This window comes from Oncorhynchus nerka, linkage group LG3 (genome assembly GCF_034236695.1).
Source record: "Oncorhynchus nerka isolate Pitt River linkage group LG3, Oner_Uvic_2.0, whole genome shotgun sequence".
In the NCBI taxonomy this organism is placed as follows: Eukaryota; Metazoa; Chordata; class Actinopteri; order Salmoniformes; family Salmonidae; genus Oncorhynchus; species Oncorhynchus nerka.
Window position 1 is genome coordinate 14,978,387 of NC_088398.1, and position 24,740 is coordinate 15,003,126.

General features: G+C 45.3%; 1 protein-coding gene across 1 annotated transcript in view; it reads right to left on the minus strand.

Annotated features, from left to right (window-relative positions):
• Positions 1-24,740, minus strand: part of LOC135564295 (zinc finger protein ZFPM2-like) — a 301,401-nt gene that overhangs the window by 61,322 nt on the left and 215,339 nt on the right. The window contains 1 exon segment of the mRNA XM_065008784.1: positions 18,672-18,783. Coding sequence (XP_064864856.1) covers positions 18,672-18,783 — 112 coding nt within the window.

The window sequence follows — 24,740 nt, forward strand, 5'->3', positions numbered from 1 at the left end:
GTGTGTGTGTGTGTGTGTGTGTGTGTGTGTGTGTGTGTGCATTTCGGTCTGTGTGCTTATGCATGATGTGTAGGATGCTAAGTCTTGTCACATTCTATATAATGAAGTCTGCTGTCCTTAACACTCCGCTCCCTACCATCACCAGCCTCCAGTCCAGTCTTACAGTACAATACTCTACCCCTGCCTGCCACAGTGACACAGTCAGTTAATATTACACTACAGCCTGGGTACAGTCTGAGCACTCTGCTCCCTACCATCACCAGCCTCCAGTCCAGTCTTACAGTACAATACTCTAACCCTGCCTGCCACAGTCAGTTAATATTACACTACAGCCAGGGTACAGTCTCCCCTCCCTACCATCACCAGCACTCCCTCCCTACCATCACCAGCCTCCAGTTCAGTCTTACAGTACAATACTCTACCCCTGCCTGCCACAGTGACACAGTCAGTTAATATTACACTACAGCCAGGCACCCCCTCCCTACCATCACCAGCCTCCAGTTCAGTCTTACAGTACAATACTCTACCCCTGTACAGTCTGAGCACTCTGCTCCCTACCATCACCAGCCTCCAGTCCAGTCTTACAGTATAATACTCTAACCCTGCCTGCCACAGTCAGTTAATATTACACTACAGCCAGGGTACAGTCTGAGCACTCCCCTCCCTACCATCACCAGCCTCCAGTTCAGTCTTACAGTACAATACTCTAACCCTGCCTGCCACAGTGACACAGTCAGTTAATATTACACTACAGCCAGGGTACAGTCTGAGCACTCCCCTCCCTACCATCACCAGCCTCCAGTCCAGTCTTACAGTACAATACTCTACCCCTGCCTGCCACAGTGACACAGTCAGTTAATATTACACTACAGCCAGGGTACAGTCTGAGCACTCCCCTCCCTACCATCACCAGCCTCCAGTTCAGTCTTACAGTACAATACTCTACCCCTGCCTGCCACAGTGACACAGTCAGTTAATATTACACTACAGCCAGGGTACAGTCTGAGCACTCTGCTCCCTACCATCACCAGCCTCCAGTCCAGTCTTACAGTATAATACTCTAACCCTGCCTGCCAGTCAGTTAATATTACACTACAGCCAGGGTACAGTCTGAGCACTCCCTCCCTACCATCACCAGCCTCCAGTTCAGTCTTACAGTACAATACTCTACCCCTGCCTGCCACAGTGACACAGTCAGTTAATATTACACTACAGCCAGGGTACAGTCTGAGCACTCTGCTCCCTACCATCACCAGCCTCCAGTCCAGTCTTACAGTATAATACTCTAACCCTGCCTGCCACAGTCAGTTAATATTACACTACAGCCAGGGTACAGTCTGAGCACTCCCTCCCTACCATCACCAGCCTCCAGTTCAGTCTTACAGTACAATACTCTACCCCTGCCTGCCACAGTGACACAGTCAGTTAATATTACACTACAGCCAGGGTACAGTCTGAGCACTCTGCTCCCTACCATCACCAGCCTCCAGTCCAGTCTTACAGTATAATACTCTAACCCTGCCTGCCACAGTCAGTTAATATTACACTACAGCCAGGGTACAGTCTGAGCACTCCCCTCCCTACCATCACCAGCCTCCAGTTCAGTCTTACAGTACAATACTCTACCCCTGCCTGCCACAGTGACACAGTCAGTTAATATTACACTACAGCCAGGGTACAGTCTGAGCACTCCCCTCCCTACCATCACCAGCCTCCAGTCCAGTCTTACAGTACAATACTCTACCCCTGCCTGCCACAGTCAGTTAATATTACACTACAGCCAGGGTACAGTCTGAGCACTCCCCTCCCTACCATCACCAGCCTCCAGTTCAGTCTTACAGTACAATACTCTACCCCTGCCTGCCACAGTGACACAGTCAGTTAATATTACACTACAGCCAGGGTACAGTCTGAGTACTCTGCTCCCTACCATCACCAGCCTCCAGTTCAGTCTTACAGTACAATACTCTACCCCTGCCTGCCACAGTGACACAGTCAGTTAATATTACACTACAGCCAGGGTACAGTCTGAGCACTCCCCTCCCTACCATCACCAGCCTCCAGTCCAGTCTTACAGTACTACTCTACCCCTGCCTGCCACAGTGACACAGTCAGTTAATATTACACTACAGCCAGGGTACAGTCTCACCCCCCTCCCTACCATCACCAGCCTCCAGTTCAGTCTTACAGTACAATACTCTACCCCTGCCTGCCACAGTCAGTTAATATTACACTACAGCCAGGGTACAGTCTGAGCACTCCCCTCCCTACCATCACCAGCCTCCAGTTCAGTCTTACAGTACAATACTCTACCCCTGCCTGCCACAGTCAGTTAATATTACACTACAGCCAGGGTACAGTCTGAGCACTCCTCCCTACCATCACCAGCCTCCAGTTCAGTCTTACAGTACAATACTCTACCCCTGCCTGCCACAGTCAGTTAATATTACACTACAGCCAGGGTACAGTCTGAGTACTCCCTCCCTACCATCACCAGCCTCCAGTTCAGTCTTACAGTACAATACTACTCCTACCCTGCCTGCCACAGTCAGTTAATATTACACTACAGCCAGGGTACAGTCTGAGTCTGACTCCCCTCCCTACCATCACCAGCCTCCAGTTCAGTCTTACAGTACAATACTCTACCCCCTGCCTGACCACAGTCAGTTAATATTACACTACAGCCAGGGTACAGTCTGAGCACTCCCCTCCCTACCATCACCAGCCTCCAGTTCAGTCTTACAGTACAATACTCTACCCCTGCCTGCCACAGTGACACAGTCAGTTAATATTACACTACAGCCAGGGTACAGTCTGAGCACTCCCCTCCCTACCATCACCAGCCTCCAGTTCAGTCTTACAGTACAATACTCTACCCCTGCCTGCCACAGTCAGTTAATATTACACTACAGCCAGGGTACAGTCTGAGCACTCCCTCCCTACCATCACCAGCCTCCAGTTCAGTCTTACAGTACAATACTCTACCCCTGCCTGCCACAGTGACACAGTCAGTTAATATTACACTACAGCCAGGGTACAGTCTGAGTACTCCCTCCCTACCATCACCAGCCTCCAGTTCAGTCTTACAGTACAATACTCTACCCCTGCCTGCCACAGTGACACAGTCAGTTAATATTACACTACAGCCAGGGTACAGTCTGAGCACTCCCCTCCCTACCATCACCAGCCTCCAGTTCAGTCTTACAGTACAATACTCTACCCCTCCCTGCCACAGTCACCAGCCTCCAGTCAGTCTTACAGTACAATACTCTACAGCCAGGGTACAGTCTGAGCACAGTACAATCCCCCTCCCTAGGGTACAGTCCATCACCAGCCTCCAGTTCAGTCTTACAGTACAATACTCTACCCCTGCCTGCCACAGTCAGTTAATATTACACTACAGCCAGGGTACAGTCTGAGCACTCCCCTCCCTACCATCACCAGCCTCCAGTTCAGTCTTACAGTACAGCCAGGGTACTCCCCTCCCTATCACCAGCCTCCAGTTCAGTCTTACTGCCTGCCACAGTGACACAGTCAGTTAATATTACACTACAGCCAGGGTACAGTCTGAGCACTCCCTCCCTACCATCACCAGCCTCCAGTTCAGTCTTACAGTACAATACTCTACCCCTGCCTGCCACAATCAGTTAATATTACTACAGCCAGGGTACAGTCCCTCCCCTCCCTACCATCAGCCTCCAGTTCAGTCTTACAGTACAATACTCTACCCCTGCCTGCCACAGTCAGTTAATATTACACTACAGCCAGGGTACAGTCTGAGCACTCCCCTCCCTACCATCACCAGCCTCCAGTTCAGTCTTACAGTACAATACTCTACCCCTGCCTGCCACAGTCAGTTAATATTACACTACAGCCAGGGTACAGTCTGAGCACTCCCCTCCCTACCATCACCAGCCTCCAGTTCAGTCTTACAGTACAATACTCTACCCCTGCCTGCCACAGTCAGTTAATATTACACTACAGCCAGGGTACAGTCTGAGCACTCCCCTCCCTACCATCACCAGCCTCCAGTTCAGTCTTACAGTACAATACTCTACCCCTGCCTGCCACAGTCAGTTAATATTACACTACAGCCAGGGTACAGTCTGAGCACTCCCCTCCCTACCATCACCAGCCTCCAGTCAGTCTTACAGTACAATACTCTACCCCTGCCTGCCACAGTCAGTTAATATTACACTACAGCCAGGGTACAGTCTGAGTACTCCCTCCCTACCATCACCAGCCTCCAGTTCAGTCTTACAGTACAATACTCTACCCCTGCCTGCCACAGTCAGTTAATATTACACTACAGCCAGGGTACAGTCTGAGCACTCCCCTCCCTACCATCACCAGCCTCCAGTCCAGTCTTACAGTACAATACTCTACCCCTGCCTGCCACAGTCAGTTAATATTACACTACAGCCAGGGTACAGTCTGAGCACTCCCCTCCCTACCATCACCAGCCTCCAGTCCAGTCTTACAGTACAATACTCTACCCCTGCCTGCCAGTCAGTTAATATTACACTACAGCCAGGGTACAGTCTGAGCACTCCCTCCCTACCATCACCAGCCTCCAGTTCAGTCTTACAGTACAATACTCTACCCCTGCCTGCCACAGTCAGTTAATTATATTACACTACAGCCAGGGTACAGTCTGAGCACTCCCCTCCCTACCATCACCAGCCTCCAGTTCAGTCTTACAGTACAATACTCTACCCCTGCCTGCCACAGTCAGTTAATATTACACTACAGCCAGGGTACAGTCTGACTCCCCTCCCTACCATCACCAGCCTCCACAGAGCACTCCCTCTACCATTCAGTCTTACAGTACAATACTCTACCCCTGCCTGCCACAGTCAGTCAGTTAATATTACACTACAGCCAGGGTACAGTCTGAGCACTCCCCTCCCTACCATCACCAGCCTCCAGTTCAGTCTTACAGTACAATACTCTACCCCTGCCTGCCACAGTCAGTTAATATTACACTACAGCCAGGGTACAGTCTGAGCACTCCCCTCCCTACCATCACCAGCCTCCAGTCCAGTCTTACAGTACAATACTCTACCCCTGCCTGCCACAGTCAGTTAATATTACACTACAGCCAGGGTACAGTCTGAGCACTCCCTCCCTACCATCACCAGCCTCCAGTTCAGTCTTACAGTACAATACTCTACCCCCAGCCTGCCACAGTGCCACAGTCAGTTAATATTACACTGCCTGCCTCCCCTCCCTACCATCACCAGCCTCCAGTTCAGTCTTACAGTACAGTGACCACAGTCAGTTAATATTACACTACAGCCAGGGTACAGTCTGAGCACTCCCTCCCTACCATCACCAGCCTCCAGTTCAGTCTTACAGTACAATACTCTACCCCTGCCTGCCACAGTGACACAGTCAGTTAATATTACACTACAGCCAGGGTACAGTCTGAGCACTCCCTCCCTACCATCACCAGCCTCCAGTTCAGTCTTACAGTACAATACTCTACCCCTGCCTGCCACAGTCAGTTAATATTACACTACAGCCAGGGTACAGTCTGACAACCATCCCAGCCCTACCATCACCAGCCTCCAGTCCAGTCTTAATATTACACTACAGCCAGGGTACAGTCTGACACTCCCTCCCTACCATCCCAGCCTCCAGTCCAGTCTTACAGTCAGTTCAGTTAATATTACACTACAGCCAGGGTACAGTCTGAGCACTCCCCTCCCTACCATCACCAGCCTCCAGTTCAGTCTTACAGTACAATACTCTACCCCTGCCTGCCACAGTCAGTTAATATTACACTACAGCCAGGGTACAGTCTGAGCACTCCCTCCCTACCATCACCAGCCTCCAGTTCAGTCTTACAGTACAATACTCTACCCCTGCCTGCCACAGTCAGTTAATATTACACTACAGCCAGGGTACAGTCTGAGCACTACCCTCTCCCTACCATCACCAGCCTCCAGTTCAGTCTTACAGTACAATACTCTACCCCTGCCTGCCACAGTGACACAGTCAGTTAATATTACACTACAGCCAGGGTACAGTCTGAGCACTCCCCTCCCTACCATCACCAGCCTCCAGTCCAGTCTTACAGTACAATACTCTACCCCTGCCTGCCACAGTGACAGTCAGTTAATATTACACTACAGCCAGGGTACAGTCTGAGCACTCCCCTCCCTACCATCACCAGCCTCCAGTTCAGTCTTACAGTACAATACTCTACCCCTGCCTGCCACAGTCAGTTAATATTACACTACAGCCAGGGTACAGTCTGAGCACTCCCTCCCTACCATCACCAGCCTCCAGTTCAGTCTTACAGTACAATACTCTACCCCTGCCTGCCACAGTCAGTTAATATTACACTACAGCCAGGGTACAGTCTGAGTACTCCCCTCCCTACCATCACCAGCCTCCAGTTCAGTCTTACAGTACAATACTCTACCCTGCCTGCCACAGTGACACAGTCAGTTAATATTACACTACAGCCAGGGTACAGTCTGAGCACTCCTCCCTACCATCACCAGCCTCCAGTTCAGTCTTACAGTACAATACTCTACCCCTGCCTGCCACAGTGACACAGTCAGTTAATATTACACTACAGCCAGGGTACAGTCTGAGCACTCCCCTCCCTACCATCACCAGCCTCCAGTTCAGTCTTACAGTACAATACTCTACCCCTGCCTGCCACAGTCAGTTAATATTACACTACAGCCAGGGTACAGTCTGAGCACTCCCCTCCCTACCATCACCAGCCTCCAGTTCAGTCTTACAGTACAATACTCTACCCCTGCCTGCCACAGTCAGTTAATATTACACTACAGCCAGGGTACAGTCTGAGCACTCCCCTCCCTACCATCACCAGCCTCCAGTTCAGTCTTACAGTACAATACTCTACCCCTGCCTGCCACAGTCAGTTAATATTACACTACAGCCAGGGTACAGTCTGAGTACTCCGCTCCCTACCATCACCAGCCTCCAGTTCAGTCTTACAGTACAATACTCTACCCCTGCCTGCCACAGTGACACAGTCAGTTAATATTACACTACAGCCAGGGTACAGTCTGAGCACTCCCTCCCTACCATCACCAGCCTCCAGTTCAGTCTTACAGTACAATACTCTACCCCTGCCTGCCACAGTCAGTTAATATTACACTACAGCCAGGGTACAGTCTGAGCACTCCCCTCCCTACCATCACCAGCCTCCAGTTCAGTCTTACAGTACAATACTCTACCCCTGCCTGCCACAGTGACACAGTCAGTTAATATTACACTACAGCCAGGGTACAGTCTGAGCACTCCTCCCTACCATCACCAGCCTCCAGTTCAGTCTTACAGTACAATACTCTACCCCTGCCTGCCACAGTGACACAGTCAGTTAATATTACACTACAGCCAGGGTACAGTCTGAGTACTCCCTCCCTACCATCACCAGCCTCCAGTTCAGTCTTACAGTACAATACTCTACCCCTGCCTGCCACAGTCAGTTAATATTACACTACAGCCAGGGTACAGTCTGAGCACTCCCTCCCTACCATCACCAGCCTCCAGTCCAGTCTTACAGTACAATACTCTACCCCTGCCTGCCACAGTCAGTTAATATTACACTACAGCCAGGGTACAGTCTGAGTCCCTCCCTACCATCACCAGCCTCCAGTTCAGTCTTACAGTACAATACTCTACCCCTGCCTGCCACAGTCAGTTAATATTACACTACAGCCTGGGTACAGTCTGAGCACTCCCCTCCCTACCATCACCAGCCTCCAGTTCAGTCTTACAGTACAATACTCTACCCCTGCCTGCCACAGTCAGTTAATATTACACTACAGCCAGGGTACAGTCTGAGCACTCCCTCCCTACCATCACCAGCCTCCAGTTCAGTCTTACAGTACAATACTCTACCCCTGCCTGCCACAGTCAGTTAATATTACACTACAGCCAGGGTACAGTCTGAGTACTCCGCTCCCTACCATCACCAGCCTCCAGTTCAGTCTTACAGTACAATACTCTACCCCTGCCTGCCACAGTGACACAGTCAGTTAATATTACACTACAGCCAGGGTACAGTCTGAGCACCCCCCTCCCTACCATCACCAGCCTCCAGTCCAGTCTTACAGTACAATACTCTACCCCTGCCTGCCACAGTCAGTTAATATTACACTACAGCCAGGGTACAGTCTGAGCACTCCCCTCCCTACCATCACCAGCCTCCAGTTCAGACTTACAGTACAATACTCTACCCCTGCCTGCCACAGTCAGTTAATATTACACTACAGCCAGGGTACAGTCTGAGCACTCCCCTCCCTACCATCACCAGCCTCCAGTTCAGTCTTACAGTACAATACTCTACCCCTGCCTGCCACAGTGACACAGTCAGTTAATATTACACTACAGCCAGGGTACAGTCTGAGTACTCTGCTCCCTACCATCACCAGCCTCCAGTTCAGTCTTACAGTACAATACTCTACCCCTGCCTGCCACAGTCAGTTAATATTACACTACAGCCAGGGTACAGTCTGAGCACTCCCCTCCCTACCATCACCAGCCTCCAGTCCAGTCTTACAGTACAATACTCTACCCCTGCCTGCCACAGTCAGTTAATATTACACTACAGCCAGGGTACAGTCTGAGCACTCCCCTCCCTACCATCACCAGCCTCCAGTCCAGTCTTACAGTACAATACTCTACCCCTGCCTGCCACAGTCAGTTAATATTACACTACAGCCAGGGTACAGTCTGAGCACTCCCCTCCCTACCATCACCAGCCTCCAGTTCAGTCTTACAGTACAATACTGTACCCCTGCCTGCCACAGTCAGTTAATATTACACTACAGCCAGGGTACAGTCTGAGCACTCCCCTCCCTACCATCACCAGCCTCCAGTCCAGTCTTACAGTACAATACTCTACCCCTGCCTGCCAGTCAGTTAATATTACACTACAGCCAGGGTACGGTCTGAGTACTCCGCTCCCTACCATCACCAGCCTCCAGTTCAGTCTTACAGTACAATACTCTACCCCTGCCTGCCACAGTGACACAGTCAGTTAATATTACACTACAGCCAGGGTACAGTCTGAGTACTCCCCTCCCTACCATCACCAGCCTCCAGTTCAGTCTTACAGTACAATACTCTACCCCTGCCTGCCACAGTGACACAGTCAGTTAATATTACACTACAGCCAGGGTACAGTCTGAGTACTCCCCTCCCTACCATCACCAGCCTCCAGTTCAGTCTTACAGTACAATACTCTACCCCTGCCTGCCACAGTCAGTTAATATTACACTACAGCCAGGGTACAGTCTGAGCACTCCCCTCCCTACCATCACCAGCCTCCAGTTCAGTCTTACAGTACAATACTCTACCCCTGCCTGCCACAGTCAGTTAATATTACACTACAGCCAGGGTATAGTCTGAGTACTCCCCTCCCTACCATCACCAGCCTCCAGTTCAGTCTTACAGTACAATACTCTACCCCTGCCTGCCACAGTGACACAGTCAGTTAATATTACACTACAGCCAGGGTACAGTCTGAGCACTCCCCTCCCTACCATCACCAGCCTCCAGTTCAGTCTTACAGTACAATACTCTACCCCTGCCTGCCACAGTGACACAGTCAGTTAATATTACACTACAGCCAGGGTACAGTCTGAGCACTCCCCTCCCTACCATCACCAGCCTCCAGTCCAGTCTTACAGTACAATACTCTACCCCTGCCTGCCACAGTCAGTTAATATTACACTACAGCCAGGGTACAGTCTGAGCACTCCCATCCCTACCATCACCAGCCTCCAGTTCAGTCTTACAGTACAATACTCTACCCCTGCCTGCCACAGTCAGATAATATTACACTACAGCCAGGGTACAGTCTGAGCACTCCCCTCCCTACCATCACCAGCCTCCAGTTCAGTCTTAAGTACAATACTCTACCCCTGCCTGCCACAGTCAGTTAATATTACACTACAGCCAGGGTACAGTCTGAGTACTCCGCTCCCTACCATCACCAGCCTCCAGTTCAGTCTTACAGTACAATACTCTACCCCTGCCTGCCACAGTGACACAGTCAGTTAATATTACACTACAGCCAGGGTACAGTCTGAGCACTCCCCTCCCTACCATCACCAGCCTCCAGTCCAGTCTTACAGTACAATACTCTACCCCTGCCTGCCACAGTCAGTTAATATTACACTACAGCCAGGGTACAGTCTGAGCACTCCCCTCCCTACCATCACCAGCCTCCAGTTCAGTCTTACAGTACAATACTCTACCCCTGCCTGCCACAGTGACACAGTCAGTTAATATTACACTACAGCCAGGGTACAGTCTGAGCACTCCCCTCCCTACCATCACCAGCCTCCAGTTCAGTCTTACAGTACAATACTCTACCCCTGCCTGCCACAGTGACACAGTCAGTTAATATTACACTACAGCCAGGGTACAGTCTGAGCACTCCCCTCCCTACCATCACCAGCCTCCAGTTCAGTCTTACAGTACAATACTCTACCCCTGCCTGCCACAGTCAGTTAATATTACACTACAGCCAGGGTACAGTCTGAGCACTCCCCTCCCTACCATCACCAGCCTCCAGTCCAGTCTTACAGTACAATACTCTACCCCTGCCTGCCACAGTCAGTTAATATTACACTACAGCCAGGGTACAGTCTGAGCACTCCCCTCCCTACCATCACCAGCCTCCAGTCCAGTCTTACAGTACAATACTCTACCCCTGCCTGCCACAGTCAGTTAATATTACACTACAGCCAGGGTACAGTCTGAGCACTCCCCTCCCTACCATCACCAGCCTCCAGTTCAGTCTTACAGTACAATACTCTACCCCTGCCTGCCACAGTCAGTTAATATTACACTACAGCCAGGGTACAGTCTGAGCACTCCCCTCCCTACCATCACCAGCCTCCAGTTCAGTCTTACAGTACAATACTCTACCCCTGCCTGCCACAGTCAGTTAATATTACACTACAGCCAGGGTACAGTCTGAGCACTCCCCTCCCTACCATCACCAGCCTCCAGTTCAGTCTTACAGTACAATACTCTACCCCTGCCTGCCACAGTGACACAGTCAGTTAATATTACACTACAGCCAGGGTACAGTCTGAGTACTCTGCTCCCTACCATCACCAGCCTCCAGTTCAGTCTTACAGTACAATACTCTACCCCTGCCTGCCACAGTGACACAGTCAGTTAATATTACACTACAGCCAGGGTACAGTCTGAGCACTCCCCTCCCTACCATCACCAGCCTCCAGTTCAGTCTTACAGTACAATACTCTACCCCTGCCTGCCACAGTCAGTTAATATTACACTACAGCCAGGGTACAGTCTGAGCACTCCCCTCCCTACCATCACCAGCCTCCAGTTCAGTCTTACAGTACAATACTCTACCCCTGCCTGCCACAGTCAGTTAATATTACACTACAGCCAGGGTATAGTCTGAGTACTCCCCTCCCTACCATCACCAGCCTCCAGTTCAGTCTTACAGTACAATACTCTACCCCTGCCTGCCACAGTGACACAGTCAGTTAATATTACACTACAGCCAGGGTACAGTCTGAGCACTCCCCTCCCTACCATCACCAGCCTCCAGTTCAGTCTTACAGTACAATACTCTACCCCTGCCTGCCACAGTGACACAGTCAGTTAATATTACACTACAGCCAGGGTACAGTCTGAGCACTCCCATCCCTACCATCACCAGCCTCCAGTTCAGTCTTACAGTACAATACTCTACCCCTGCCTGCCACAGTCAGTTAATATTACACTACAGCCAGGGTACAGTCTGAGCACTCCCCTCCCTACCATCACCAGCCTCCAGTTCAGTCTTAAGTACAATACTCTACCCCTGCCTGCCACAGTCAGTTAATATTACACTACAGCCAGGGTACAGTCTGAGTACTCCGCTCCCTACCATCACCAGCCTCCAGTTCAGTCTTACAGTACAATACTCTACCCCTGCCTGCCACAGTGACACAGTCAGTTAATATTACACTACAGCCAGGGTACAGTCTGAGCACCCCCCTCCCTACCATCACCAGCCTCCAGTCCAGTCTTACAGTACAATACTCTACCCCTGCCTGCCACAGTCAGTTAATATTACACTACAGCCAGGGTACAGTCTGAGCACTCCCCTCCCTACCATCACCAGCCTCCAGTTCAGTCTTACAGTACAATACTCTACCCCTGCCTGCCACAGTGACACAGTCAGTTAATATTACACTACAGGCAGGGTACAGTCTGAGTACTCCCCTCCCTACCATCACCAGCCTCCAGTCCAGTCTTACAGTACAATACTCTACCCCTGCCTGCCACAGTCAGTTAATATTACACTACAGCCAGGGTACAGTCTGAGCACTCCCCTCCCTACCATCACCAGCCTCCAGTTCAGTCTTACAGTACAATACTCTACCCCTGCCTGCCACAGTGACACAGTCAGTTAATATTACACTACAGCCAGGGTACAGTCTGAGTACTCCCCTCCCTACCATCACCAGCCTCCAGTTCAGTCTTACAGTACAATACTCTACCCCTGCCTGCCACAGTCAGTTAATATTACACTACAGCCAGGGTACAGTCTGAGCACTCCCTCCCTACCATCACCAGCCTCCAGTTCAGTCTTACAGTACAATACTCTACCCCTGCCTGCCACAGTCAGTTAATATTACACTACAGCCAGGGTACAGTCTAGCACTCCCCTCCCTACCATCACCAGCCTCCAGTTCAGTCTTACAGTACAATACTCTACCCCTGCCTGCCACAGTCAGTTAATATTACACTACAGCCAGGGTACAGTCTGAGCACTCCCTCCCTACCATTACCAGCCTCCAGTCCAGTCTTACAGTACAATACTCTACCCCTGCCTGCCACAGTCAGTTAATATTACACTACAGCCAGGGTACAGTCTGAGCACTCCCCTCCCTACCATCACCAGCCTCCAGTCCAGTCTTACAGTGCAATACTCTACCCCTGCCTGCCACAGTCAGTTAATATTACACTACAGCCAGGGTACAGTCTGAGCACTCCCCTCCCTACCATCACCAGCCTCCAGTCCAGTCTTACAGTACAATACTCTACCCCTGCCTTCCAGTCAGTTAATATTACACTACAGCCAGGGTACAGTCTGAGCACTCCCCTCCCTACCATCACCAGCCTCCAGTCCAGTCTTACAGTACAATACTCTACCCCTGCCTTCCAGTCAGTTAATATTACACTACAGCCAGGGTACAGTCTGAGCACTCCCCTCCCTACCATCACCAGCCTCCAGTCCAGTCTTACAGTACAATACTCTTCCCCTGCCTTCCAGTCAGTTAATATTACACTACAGCCAGGGTACAGTCTGAGCACTCCGCTCCCTACCATCACCAGCCTCCAGTTCAGTCTTACAGTACAATACTCTACCCCTGCCTGCCACAGTGACACAGTCAGTTAATATTACACTACAGCCAGGGTACAGTCTGAGCACTCCCCTCACTCCAGCCTGACCGTGCAGTTATCGCCTGGCTCAGTGCAATCAATTATTGTTGCCGCGGAATCATTAATAATTTCCTTATGAAAACGATTCTGTTGATCTCTGTTGTATTTTAATTCAACATAATTACTCTGCTGCTCTGAGCTGTGGTGGGGCCTCCTTTAGGGTACAATTTAGTTTTAATACACTGATAATACAATTTTGACATTGTGTCAGTTGTTTAGTTAATATTCAGTCACACTATTTCCCCATGTTCCCAGATAACAGATAATAACCTCAGCACCTCCTATTTGCCTCAGTCGTTTTAAAGGGGAGGGTTGAAATGAACAATTCAATCTGAACTGTTACAGTACTCTCTCTCTCCTCTCCCCCAGTCCCAAACAGTTTTTACGATATATTTCCCCCTTTCTAAACCAATACTATATCTTATTCTGAATTTTCCCTATTTTGTTTTGGACAGAATATTTAAAAAATCAGATCCAATTTCAAAATGACTGTGGAAAGACAGTTAAGATTTCAGTTGATGAGAAATGAATCTAAAAATATCTAGCCATGTCCCGCAAGTTCACCTCCGAGGTCTCCGAGGTCTCTGGCTAAGAGCGTGTGAACAACGGACGAGTGAGAAAAGGGATCTGATGGCGAAGACTTAGTGAACATGAAGTAACAGAAAGACACAGCAGTGAGTTACAGTCTAATTCTACACCGTATGGGCTTATGCAAAACGCTCTAGTACATTGGTCAATTTACGCTCCAACAATGGCCGACTTTCTCCAGAGACATATTGGACACGCTGTATCTGAATGTGGTCCGCTTAAGAGGCTTACGTTAGAAAAACTCAGGTGACCTTAGAATAATAGGACATCATATCAAGACAGAGCCCAGGTGAGTTTCTAAGGGCTCAGATAGCAGGTGATAATGGTCGAGCACAATAGGAGAGCTGTGAGTTGAATACAGCCACACTGACTTTACTGTCATACTGGTAATGATGATATACATGTCATGTGTGGACAGTAGGTACCAAGAAATCTGACGAACTGTAAGACATGCAGAATGATTGGTGGATGTCCAGTCTCGGAGGCCAACATTATGTTCTCTCTATAAAAGGCAAAAAATAAGAAAAATAAATCAATAAAATTAGAGCATTGGAAATGGACTGTTATTTGATGGAGGAGGCACTGTATTTCATGACATTGTGGATAGGAGTGATCCTGAAATTATATATCTATTTAATTGTCCCATTTCTTCTTTGTTTCTTTTTGTTTTAATATACTGAACGTCGCTCTTTTGATTCAATAGTGGAATAATGAAAACGGCCAAAAAATGATGCAATTAAATTATATGCATTTCTTTCTGAATTAATAAACACTTCCATATTGTTCATCAAATGTACCAATTCTCCACTGATATCCTCCCTCTCTGACTTGCTCTCTCTCAATTCCCTGTCGCTCTCTCACTCTCTCCCTATCTCTCGACCAATTCTCCCCCAGTTCCCTCCCTCCCTCCCTCTGCGTAACTGTAACGTATAATTACTCCACAGACTCGCTGCCTGTTTCTAGAAAACGTCAGTGGTTCAGAGAAACTGTCCATGTGTGGCGCGGAGCATTGTGGAGGTTCCAGGTGGATTTCTCGATAATGAGTTGGTGCAGCAGTCAAGTTGAGAGTTTTAGTAATGGCTGACTGCTGTGCTCTGTGCTGAGGCACTACAGTATACTGGCTGTCTGCATGGGAGGCTAATGTTAAATAAACAGCACTGTATGCTTACTGTTTCTGGTGCTACTGATAGAAAGACAGCCTGGTAAAAACAGATATGTTTATTCCACTTTTTATATTATCACGTCTTAAAGGGGGAATTGGTAGACATTCTTCATTTTAAAGTCATATATATTTAAAACAAACTGTGGGCACATGACACGTAGACATAATAACCTACAGTATATAGCCGTAGTTGATAGGGTAAACTCTCAGTGGAAATGTAGGTTTAGAAATGTCTCATTATACAGTGTGTCGTTGGTCAATATCAACAACACAAAATGATCGACACAGTGAGTAGCAAATCATTAAAAAAGGGAGATTTAGTAGAACCAGGACGGACACAGGACAGAATAAAACAAAATCCCATGTCTAATAGTAGATATGTGGTAACCGTGGTAGTGTGTTTTCTGCTGGACGCCTGGGGCAGCCCAATGGGGATTCCACCAAACCCACATAGTTCTTGTTCACAGAGAACTAGCATGTATTATACATTACACACTGTTGGACTGCATCAGTCCATTGGGAATCATTTCTCTCTTTAAGAGGCACTCCTCACCATGCACAGAAGATGTCTGAGACAGTGCTCAAGAAAGCCAAGATGATTGGAACACGAGCCAAGTAGCCATATTCAGTGAGAACCAATGAACATGCAGTATATTGAGATGTCCACTGATTACCATAAGTCAACTGCCTTTTTTAGCGCAAAACAGACAAACAGACAAACAGCAACACTTGGGGAGAGATGTAAACACTGAGGCCCTATGGCTCTGTGTGTCTGCTTCATGCAGAGAGGGAGTCATCACTGAGTCATTCTGTACTGTCTGGTGTCTACGTGGAGCTATAGAAATACAATAACTACAGATATTCTCTCTGGGGCCATAGAAATACAATAACTAAATAGATTCTGTACAATAACTACAGATATTCTCTCTGGGGCCATAGAAATACAATAACTAAATATATTCTGTACAATAACTACAGATATTCTCTCTGGGGCCATGGAAATACAATAACTAAATATATTCTGTACAATAACTACAGATATTCTCTCTGGGGCCATAGAAATACAATAACTAAATATATTCTGTACAATAACTACAGATATTCTCTCTGGGGCCATATAAATACAATAACTAAATAGATTCTGTACAATAACTACAGATATTCTCTCTGGGGCCATAGAAATACAATAACTAAATATATTCTGTACAATAACTACAGATATTCTCTCTGGGGCCATAGAAATATAATAACTAAATAGATTCTGTACAATAACTACAGATATTCTCTCTGGGGCCATAGAAATACAATAACTAAATAGATTCTGTACAATAACTACAGATATTCTCTCTGGGGCCATAGAAATACAATAACTAAATATATTCTGTACAATAACTACAGATATTCTCTCTGGGGCCATAGAAATATAATAACTAAATAGATTCTGTACAATAACTACAGATATTTTCTCTGGGGCCATAGAAATACAATAACTAAATAGATTCTGTATAATAACTACAGATATTCTCTCTGGGGCCATAGAAATACAATAACTAAATAGATTCTGTACAATAACTACAAATATTCTCTCTGGGGCCATAGAAATACAATAACTAAATAGATTCTGTACAATAACTACAAATATTCTCTCTGGGGCCATAGAAATACAATAACTAAATTGATTATGTACAATAACTACAGATATTCTCTCTGGGGCCACATACATAGAATAACTAGAGAGATTCTGTCTGGGGCCACATACATAGAATAACTAGAGAGATTCTGTCTGGGGCCACATACATAGAATAACTAGACAGATTCTGTCTGGGGCCACATACATAGAATAACTAGACAGATTCTGTCTGGGGCCACATACATAGAATAACTAGAGAGATTCTGTCTGGGGCCACAGCAATATAATAACTAGAGAGATTCTGTCTGAGGCCACATACATAGAATAACTAGAGAGATTCTGTCTGGGGCCATAGAAATAGAAAAACTGGATGGATGCTGATTCTGTCTCGGTCTACAGATTTTGTCTCAAAATGACTACACACAGTAAGGTGACAAATATTATCCAAATATTTCCAAATTGAAATTCATTGTATTTTTCACTATTTTATCCCTCTGTATCGTCTATTATGGCTTGGCAGGCGTGTGATTGTGGAGAAAGGTTTAGCAGCTCTATACGAATACAACACAAACGGCTCTCACTGGGGGACTCCTCTTTTTGGTCCGACTTTCACATCACTTCCTTTTCTAATTGAATAAGGGTCAACTAGATGCTATGAACAAGGGGATATGAAGGACAATGCTACAGAGGTGATCACAGATCCATAACGTCCGTCTGTGTGAGATGATGGCAGTACTGCAACTACATCTGGGATGGCTTCTATAATGACTATGAAGACGGCGAGGGGAAATGACTTAACAAAACGAGACCAAATCCTGTTATTACTCCCTTTTTTGTTTCATATATTCAGATTAGGAGATTTTTAAAGAAGTGCATAATCTCCTTTAACAGCTTATCATAAACTTGAACGATTTGGTGATAAAGAGCACAAAGTTAAGTAGCCGGTTAAGAGGATAACTCCCCAGTGCAGTCTAGTGATTAGTAGATGAGAATTGGGAGACCGAAAGAAAATCCGGGCTGCAAATCCCAGTGAAACTCCATTTCAGCTCCTTCGTGAGTCTAGTCACAGGGTAATCATTTAGAAAATGGGATACATAGAAACCACTTCTTGCATCCCTTTTGAATTCAAACATCTTTATTTACTTATTTATGTGCCTGTGTGTCTCTGGATACACCCGTCAAGACCCAATTATGGGCTGCAACAGCCAGTCAGCAGCACAGTGCTTTCATAAAGACTGAAGTCTGAAGACGCTACTGTCAGTGTGCCGTATTAGCATTTTACAATCAGTAACCTGAAGCCCAATCATGAACTATGGATGGGCAGCCATTTTGAGCTTGCCTAATAAGGGCATTCTAGCTGTATCAGACAGCAACTAAATCCCTCATTTTTATTTCAGTGTGATTCGAGACTAACAACCTCTACGGTCACACCCAGTAACCCCACATTACATAAAAAGAGAGATATGCCATTAGCAAGTTTCAGATTATCGTCTACATAATAATTTGGGGCAATTGTAATTTGTGAACAGAGAGGAATTCACTCAGACTGAGCACAAAAAGCTAATTATTATATTTACCTTGTGAAATCTAAAACCACTGAATTTGTCGCATGTTGTTTTCCCGTTCCTAATCAAGACTTTGGGTTGATACACTAAATGACTTCAGAGGGATGTCAAAAAAAATGTTTTGGATTGAAAGACAGTGAGAGACAGACAGACAGCAGAATTTAAGTGGGGGGATTGTGTGTCAGACAGTGTGTTTGGCTGCTGTGGTGTTGCTAGGGAGATAACAGACTGTATACAACAGTCTGGAGATTGAGCTTACCTTTGCTGTACACCACACAGTTATTTTTGTTGTCTTCTGCTCCTTGCCAAGTCACATCCAGCAGCCACCTGGGGCCCGCGCCGAGCACCACCGGTACACAGCTCTTCATCTTCTGGACAGGGACAGATAACAAACACTAATCATTTGCTTATTTTGGTGATTAAACAAACAATAATTAATAATAAGCAATAATATGCTTCCTCTTTTCTCTGCAAGACATAAACAGGGTCATTCTATAAACTAGTAGGTCCTCTTCTTCTCCCCGCAATGAGAAGATTTGGGAATTGAGAGGGTTGTGGGTGGAGTACGCGGGGGGGGGGGGGGCAGAGGAATGGGATCAAGGTGGTGGGGGCAGTTGCGGTAGGAGAGTGGTTGGAGTGGGGGGGGGGGGGCATACAGTGCTGCTAACGCCTGGTCCCTATGATCCCAATGATACAGTATCAGATCTCCCAGATTAAGAAGTTCTCGGATGCCCAGAATGCCGATGACTTTTAGAGTGAAGGAGGCGAGTGTTCAGGAGTGAACTTTAGGCACATTGTGCTGCGCTATCGCTGGGATCTCACTATTTCCTGAAACAGCCAGGGAAGAATTTAAAGAATCAGTATCCATTTCAAAGGGCGATTGAGGCTATGTCTTATAATATGCCGGCAAATTATTCTGAATGTGTAACATCATTTTTCTTCTGGGCTCGGGTCAAGCGTTGGTGCTTTAAGTTATTTGTATGGAAGGAAAACAGGGAGATAGATACTGTGGCCCCAGCTAAATGTATTCACAACCAGACATGGAGGGCTCGGTCAGATTGGAAAGGCCTTTATTTATTTTCATATGATTTTCTATTCTATTTTATTTTTTAAATTGATTTATTTTTATTTTTTACAAAGGGTAATGAAAGCCAAGAGTACATCTTCAGTGCTCATGGAGAGGGTAGAAGCATCTTTCTCGGGCAGTCGTTACAGTAGCCTATTGCTAGCAGGCAAAATGTCCGTATTTCAAGGCCATTACTTTTTGAAACCCCAGGCCCTCCTTCATTAGGGCAGAAATAGTTTAGCTAAGAGAACATGATCTTAATCATCTTAATCTAAATGACTTAAAATGATCTGGGGTGAAATCTCTTCTCGACACTTCTTTTATTTCTCCATTTGAAACAGGCTGCCATGAGACACCATCCATCTGCCTAATGCAACAGAAGAGCACAAGTCGGCACTATATGTTTCAGATATTTCTTTGGAAAGGCAGCAACAACCCTTCAAGGATAAATGCAAATGCCACTTTCACACGTTAAAGGTCTGAATTGGCACAGATACACACAAAAGATGATTTATTACGCATGCAGGTGAAGGAGTGTTTAGACACACACACACACACACACACACACACACACACACACACACACACACACACACACACACACACACACACACACACACAGATACACACAAAAGATGATTTATTGTGCACGTGGGTGAAGCACACACAGAAATGTTCCGTTACTAGTGACTGAGGATTAGAGGGCTCTCTCTCTTTCTGAGAAAACAGAAATACTGTCGGCTACATTCAATAACTAAAGTGTAGACAGCATATGGGCTCTGATCTCAGTCACTCTGTCACACACATGAAACAATATGTATAAAATGAAAAGAAAACCTCAACTCTAGTTCTTACATAGCAGCTCGAAGCAATGGTGGACTTGTGCCAGTCAGACGGATCAAACACCTAGTGAACAGCACATTGTGTCTGTTGATTTTCTCATTCCTTAATATTTAGGTATCTTATCCCACCCTGGCAGAGGAACAGAGAGAGACCTCTGTCATTTAAGCCGTCCTCTATTTCACATCTCAAATTAGCCTGACAATAAAGTCGCATATCTTCAGCGAACCTGTAAATCTTACAACCCTGTCAAAAGGAGCAAAGGAGACGGATCTGATTGTTGCTACGACGACTATCTAAAATGAGAATCGGATGAACCCTTTGTCAGATCTCCAGACTGGGGGCCATCTCTCTGATTTAGCTGTGTGAGGCTTCTTCTTCCCCTCTTCCTGTCCGTCTAGTCTCTAAGGCCTTCTGGGAATTCACTATATTACACTGCCTCTCACCAGGCAAAGACTAATAATAATAATACATGGGTATAGTTTTCAACATTAGAAATATCATAAGAAAGCAAACATATTTACTGGATTAGATTTCCTTTAAAATTGTATTTGAATTTGAATTATTTACATTACTGACATTTATTTTTGTTTCAATGTGTTTTCTTAATATAACGATTAATTGTCAAAATCGTCATAACATAACTTATTAATAAAACTAAACTTAATAAATTAACTAAATACATTTATCAAAATAATGGTCAATTTATCATATAGCTGTATTTTTTATTTTTCTGAAATTGAAATGAGCCATTCATATAAATGTACTACTCTAAATAATGACTATGTTGGGGCTCTGAAGTATTTCAGACAAAGGAATGCAGAGAAACTGTATTCTGGGTATAACACACAATGATGTCACCAAGGGGAGGAGCATATTATTCTTAAATGAACGCCCTCTTCCTATACAGTAAACACAGTACATATGTAGTCAAAGCTTCAGGCAAAGCCAGAGTGACAAGCAGAACATCTTGATTTCTCTGGAGTGAGGGGGATGTATACAAAATAAAAACATACCCCTTTCTCTAACTACCAATCACAACTAAGGAATGTGACGTACAACAGTGACTCTGTGCTGTTCCACTTCCTCATGAATAAATGTATTCAGAGCAGCAAATAATACTGACCCCTATTGGATATTACAACATCAACCCCACCGGCTTTAAAATCCATAGCCACATAGAATAAGGTTTCATTCAGACTAATATTAATACTAGCTATTCTACAGATCAGAGGACTCTGAATTGTATTGACAGTGATTAAGAGAGTGTCCACCACCATTCACAGATATTAAAATAGGTGGATTTACTAATCCAATCAGATCAAGTAAAAAAAGTAGAAACAATGGTGATGTTCAAATTTGAAAATGTATGAATGAACTCTGTCCCTACATGTTGTTTCTTCAATCAAATAAAACAGGGACATTTGAAGTATCTACAGTAAATTAGATGGAAAATACATGTGACAAAATGTGTCACTTTATAAAGTAAAGTCATGGATAAGTGTTGAAAACCATCCACCCTTCCTCCTCATGGTGTGTTGTGGTTTATCCACCCTGTTCCCTCACTCCAGTGGTTTCAATACTCTCCCAGGTTTTTTTCCTGAGCCCTGTTACCGTTCAACCAACGTGTAAAAGATACAGTTACCAAAACAGTGTAGTCAGCGAGGAAGTGATTACAAACTGATGCTCCAAATTCGCTATAAAATGAAAATCAATATTTCCACAAGTTGCTGCAACATAAAAGATAACCTTCATTGATTTTTCTAGACTTAGGCCTCTGTGATAAAATCTAATATAAATTTTCAGCCACACGGATTTGGATCAGAGCGAAGAGCAGGGGCTGAGCGATAAGTTCCATTGCACATCTCTCATAGTGGATTTTTCCTCCTTCCTTCCAAAGGCAGAGCCCTAGCTATTTATAATTGGCACTGTGTGAGGAAAAGCTTCTATCAGGAATCTGTTCTAATTTTTATTACTGAGAAGCTAAAGCCTGTTCCAGATAATTTGGAATTTTCAGGGGAATTGTGATGGAGTTGATGGCAGCGCCGGACTGACTCCAGACAGGAGCTAACCTGTAATAGCCTCTGTGGCTGGGCTGATTAAATGTTGCCATAGATGAAAGACCTGCCATCACCGCAATAAATTAACCAATCACACAAATCCCAAGTCACTACTAATCCCTCCTTGATACCATGATCCTCAGATCAGCTGAAGGAGGTGAGGAAGAAAGTGGCTTGTGACACTCAGCTTCCTCCTAACTCCCTGGTTTCCTGTGTAAACAAGCTAATGATATCACCACTGACCATTTCACCACCACTGGGCAACTCTTAACCCGCTTCACGGTCAGGCCAGGGGAAATCGATATCAATTCTTGGTGGGAATGATTCTTTCCTCATCTTTTTTTCTACCAAGGTCACAAATGTAGTACTGTATCTGTCCTGATCCCCAACTGTAGAGAAATCAAACCCAGTTTTAGTCTGAGCATCTTTACAATATTTTCTACTTGTTGTTTTGCTTAAAAAGGTCCACTGTATATCCAGTAGCCATGGATATTAAAAACACTACAGTATGAAAGACTAAATGTGCTCTGAATATATATATATATATTTTATAGCATTTTACTTAGAAAATACACATTTTTTATTTTTATATTTCAATAATTTGTATTCAGTTCCTTAAATGAAACTAGTCCTTAAGTTCAGTATAAATATTGATTTTTCTTCTTCAGTGAAAAACGTAAATAGTAGAAGAAGCATCAGGTTTCATTCCTTCAGTTCATCTCTCTGTGTTTTTCACTCCGACACACAGCGCTTGACCCAGCGTTCATATTTTAACAACATGCCACTAATAGTTTTGATGTGTCATGTCCATATAAGGGGTTGGCCCTTTATATGAAAAAAGAAGGGCAGAAAAGCTTATGGATGTGTTATGTCAGGTTTCTATATGATATGTTACTGCGGTGGAGGTATATAGGGATAAAGGATGTGTTATGTCAGGTTTCTATATGATATGTTACTGCGGTGGAGGTATATAGGGATAAAGGATGTGTTATGTCAGGTTTCTATATGATATGTTACTGCGGTGGAGGTATATAGGGATAAAGGATGTGTTATGTCAGGTTTCTATATGATATGTTACTGCGGTGGAGGTATATAGGGATAAAGGATGTGTTATGTCAGGTTTCTATATGATATGTTACTGCGGTGGAGGTATATAGGGATAAAGGATGTGTTATGTCAGGTTTCTACATGATATGTTACTGCGGTGGAGGTATATAGGGATAAAGGATGTGTTATGTCAGGTTTCTATATGATATGTTACTGCGGTGGAGGTATATAGGGATAAAGGATGTGTTATGTCAGGTTTCTATATGATATGTTACTGCGGTGGAGGTATATAGGGATAAAGGATGTGTTATGTCAGGTTTCTATATGATATGTTACTGCGGTGGAGGTATATAGGGATAAAGGATGTGTTATGTCAGGTTTCTATATGATATGTTACTGCGGTGGAGGTATATAGGGATAAAGGATGTGTTATGTCAGGTTTCTATATGATATGTTACTGCGGTGGAGGTATATAGGGATAAAGGATGTGTTATGTCAGGTTTCTATATGATATGTTACTGCGGTGGAGGTATATAGGGATAAAGGATGTGTTATGTCAGGTTTCTATATGATATGTTACTGCGGTGGAGGTATATAGGGATAAAGGATGTGTTATGTCAGGTTTCTACATGATATGTTACTGCGGTGGAGGTATATAGGGATAAAGGATTTGCACCTGTTTACAGTATACTACAGCACACACCTTGATAACGTCCATTGCAATTAGTTGTTCACCACGATGAAACAAATTGCATGTGGTCAACTGGAAATTTCATTAGAGGAGATTTTCCTCTAGCCCTCGTTATCTCATTCCAGTATTAATATTTCTTTAGCCTCAAGGACGGATGACTTGCCAGGGTCTTTCTGTCGAATAAATGGCCAAAACCCTTTCTCTTTCAATCCATCTCCAAGTTTCTCTGCATGTATAGAAGCTCATATTCAGTATATGGATATTTATGGATATTTTCCTTTAATTTAACCCTAAAAAAAACACAATTATCTGTCAACATCTCCACATGAACTGGGAAATGCTTCCAATGCATCCATTTCTCAGGTCTCATTTCAAGCCATTCTCTCCATCTTTTAACGGTAGTATAGTTACATCTGCCCCAATAACATGATACAGTGCCTTCATGTAGCTTTCTTTTTCTCTCTCTCTCCCTACAGTAGCATCTGCTATTGGGAGACTAAATAACAGAAATATGCAAAAATTCGACACTAATTCCCTGTAGAGATAGATCTTGGCTGCTGCCCTGTCAAAAATCAGAGCATTTCGATATGAAATGAGGCAAGCTGCTCTAATCATTTCTGCATT